This window comes from Peromyscus maniculatus, chromosome 1 (assembly GCF_049852395.1).
Source record: "Peromyscus maniculatus bairdii isolate BWxNUB_F1_BW_parent chromosome 1, HU_Pman_BW_mat_3.1, whole genome shotgun sequence".
Classification (NCBI taxonomy): Eukaryota; Metazoa; Chordata; class Mammalia; order Rodentia; family Cricetidae; genus Peromyscus; species Peromyscus maniculatus.
The window spans coordinates 114,139,095-114,142,220 of NC_134852.1; the positions used below are offsets into that span (position 1 = coordinate 114,139,095).

Here is a 3,126-nt window from a genome sequence, read left to right on the forward strand (position 1 = left end):
CTAGGCTCTGCTCTTTCTCCCCTGGAACATTCGAATGACCCGACCTCTTATCTGTTTGTTCTTCACACTGTAGACAATGGGGTTTAGCACAGGGGGCAGAAGAAGGTAGATATTGGCCATGAGCATGTGCATGATTGGTGATAAATGTTTCCCAAATCTGTGGATCATGGTGGCACCGATGAAAGGAATATAAAAGAGAAGCACAGCACAGATGTGAGAGAGGCAGGTGTTGAGGGCTTTGAGCCTCTCGGCTCTGGAGGCAATGCCCAGCACTGTCTTCAGGATGAGTATGTAGGAGAAGAGAATGACGAGAGCATCAAGCCCCAGTGTGAGGATGACCACGATGAGGCCATAGAGGCTGTTGACACGGGTGCTGGCACAGGCTAGGCGCATCATATCTTGGTGAAGACAGTATGAGTGAGATAAGACATTGGAACGACAGAAGGGCAGCCTCTTTATAAGAAAGGGCACAGGGAAGACCACACAGACTGCTCGGGCAAAGACAACTAGTCCAATCTTTCCAATAACACCATGAGTGAGGATGGAAGCATAATGTAGAGGATCTCGGATGGCCACATATCTGTCAAAGGCCATGGACAGTAAGACTCCAGAATCTACCAATCCAAACACATGAATGAAGAACATCTGTGTCACACATGCATTGAAGGGAATCTCAGGGGCATTGAACCAGAAGATGCTGAGCATAGAGGGCAGAGTAGACATGGAGAGACTAACATCAGTCAGAGCCAAGATGCAGAGGAAGTAGTACATAGGCTCATGGAGGCTCTGCTCCACCTTGACAACTGCTAGAATGGTGCCGTTTCCAAGGAGAGTGAGTGCGTAGAGAAATCCCAGGGGAAAGGCCATCCAGGGGTTCTTGTCTGGCATCCCTGGGATGCCTGTCAGAATGAAAACTGGGTGACTGGCATGTGATCCATTCAAGTTTATCATAATGTTCCTACCACTAAGTAAGCTAACTCTCTCACTAGTTCACACTCAAAATTGAAATATCATCTCATATGAGAGGATTAACTGGTTTTATGAGTGCTTAAGTAGAACCACACAGGAAAGAATAAAGTTAAAAAAACAATGTCTGCAGGTCTTTTATATTATGTTGTCTTTGTCTTTCCTCAACAGTTCATATATGGTGAGGTGCCTTTTCTTGGGCTTATTTGTTCACCTGGAAAATGAAAATGAGACTAAACATTTCATATTTACACATTAAAGAACTTAAATCTCTCTTCTTTGACAATTTCAAGGTTTAAAAGAAAATAAGCAAACATACAACTTCTTGCTAGCTTAGAGAAATGAACTAAAAATAATAATTGAAAAGCCATTAAGCTCTTAGTTCCACACTGACACCGAATTTCACAAGCCCACATGCATACAAACTCATATACACATATTCATATGTATGCATAAATGAATATATACATGCAAACCATCCAATCATATGTTCATTAATCTGCCTCACATTGACTCCAGTGCCTTCAAAATGAACAATGTGGACAATGACATTTTGTTGAATAAAAAATTTTTAAATTAACATTTCATTGTCACAAACTTAAAAAGTAGATGCAATTTTCCTTAACCTCATTTTAATATAGCAAAGAGCATAGTATAAAATGTAAGAGCCCATATCCACCCACATGTAAAACATGCGTGAATATGCTACCTACATTTATTTAACACCATAATTTAAGTACCATTCTTGAAACTCAACATGAACCTATTTGCAAAAATTTCTATGAAGCATGTGACTATTGCAAACTTCTCCCTTTCTAGGAGCTAAAGCAACTGTGTGGCATTTTTCTTTAGGGTTCTTTTATTGATCATTTACATCCACTAAGGTTTTCCTCAAGTGAGTTCTTTATTCTGAAGTTAATGTTAGTGTTTTTATAATTGAGGTCTATTCCTTACAACTAGAAATTTCATTAAAGGCTTTCCAGAGTCTTAGGCCATCTTTGCTTTTAAAATAACATCATTCAACCATTATATACTTTGCTGGTGCAAAAATCACACCATTTATTCTCTTTTGATATCTTCAATTCATACAAATTTGTAAGTATGTTATCTCAATTTCTATGCCACAAAGATAAGAAGCTAGTAGTCAATATTTGTAATGTTTCTTCTGGAAGGAAAGTTGAAAGAAATTACCCATGAGGTAAAATCTGGTAAATGTTTTCCAGTCAATATATCTATTTCTGATTTGCATTCAAATTGTCATATTGTCAGTATTTCCACAACAGAGAGGGGTGGATTATCATATACTCATAAGGGAATTTAATCTTTCTGTTTTTCAATTCCATATTATGACTTAGTTATATTATTTATTTACTCACGCCAAGATTTTATCATTGTTAGAATGGCTGTTTTCCATGACCTTTAAAAAAGAGTATCACTTGTCTAGAAGTTCAGTGCACTATCCTTTGTGCCACAGAGCCAGTATGATGAAATAAAGCAAAAAACAAAACACTTAAAGCCTGAGGGGAAAAAAAGAGTATCACTGATAATGGTAGAATGAAGCAGAGGGCAATAATGCCTATAAGCACAGAAATGTTCCTATAAGAGTAACAGGCATTGGGTGATAATCTCAAGTGGTTTGAAATTGAAAATTGCCAAAATTTAAACCATTCTACTCATAGCAAAGTTAGTTATGAAGACCCACACTAATGTTACACACAATATATTTATAAGTTGATGCAAAATAAAGACTATCCCATTATAATTGCAAACTTTGTTCTATGAATAAAGCCATCAATATTAAGCAATTTGTGAGTGGTATGGCTATTGTAATAGCTTTAAGGGAGAAACATGACACAATATTGCAGATATTTTCTGTATAATATTGAGAGCAACAATATTATATTTGTTGTTTCTCATTGCAATATATAATTTGTTGTTTCTCTTTGCAGTATGAAGTTACTTCAAACAGTAAAGTATAATATTGGCAATTTATAAAAATATATATCTAAAGACATGAGAATTTCAAAAATATAGTGAAAAAATAAGAAATAGCATTTTATATTAGCACCATATCAGTTGAGAAAAGATCCTATTATGAAACAAATGAATGCGTACTAATTGAATTATTTTTATTTTCTTCTCCTCTATCTTCTTCTTCTC

At 36.1% G+C, this 3,126-nt stretch overlaps 1 protein-coding gene across 1 annotated transcript; it reads right to left on the reverse strand.

Moving 5' to 3' along the window:
* Positions 1-951, reverse strand: LOC102909657 (olfactory receptor 51H1-like). The gene has a single exon (XM_006993356.1). It carries the CDS (start codon positions 949-951, stop codon positions 1-3), a length of 951 nt encoding a protein of 316 aa, XP_006993418.1.
* Between the last annotated feature and the right edge of the window lie 2,175 nt (positions 952-3,126).

Bases quoted from the DNA above. Each gene is read 5' to 3' on its own strand.
- LOC102909657 (XM_006993356.1), bottom strand. From the start codon at position 951: ATGATAAACTTGAATGGATCACATGCCAGTCACCCAGTTTTCATTCTG.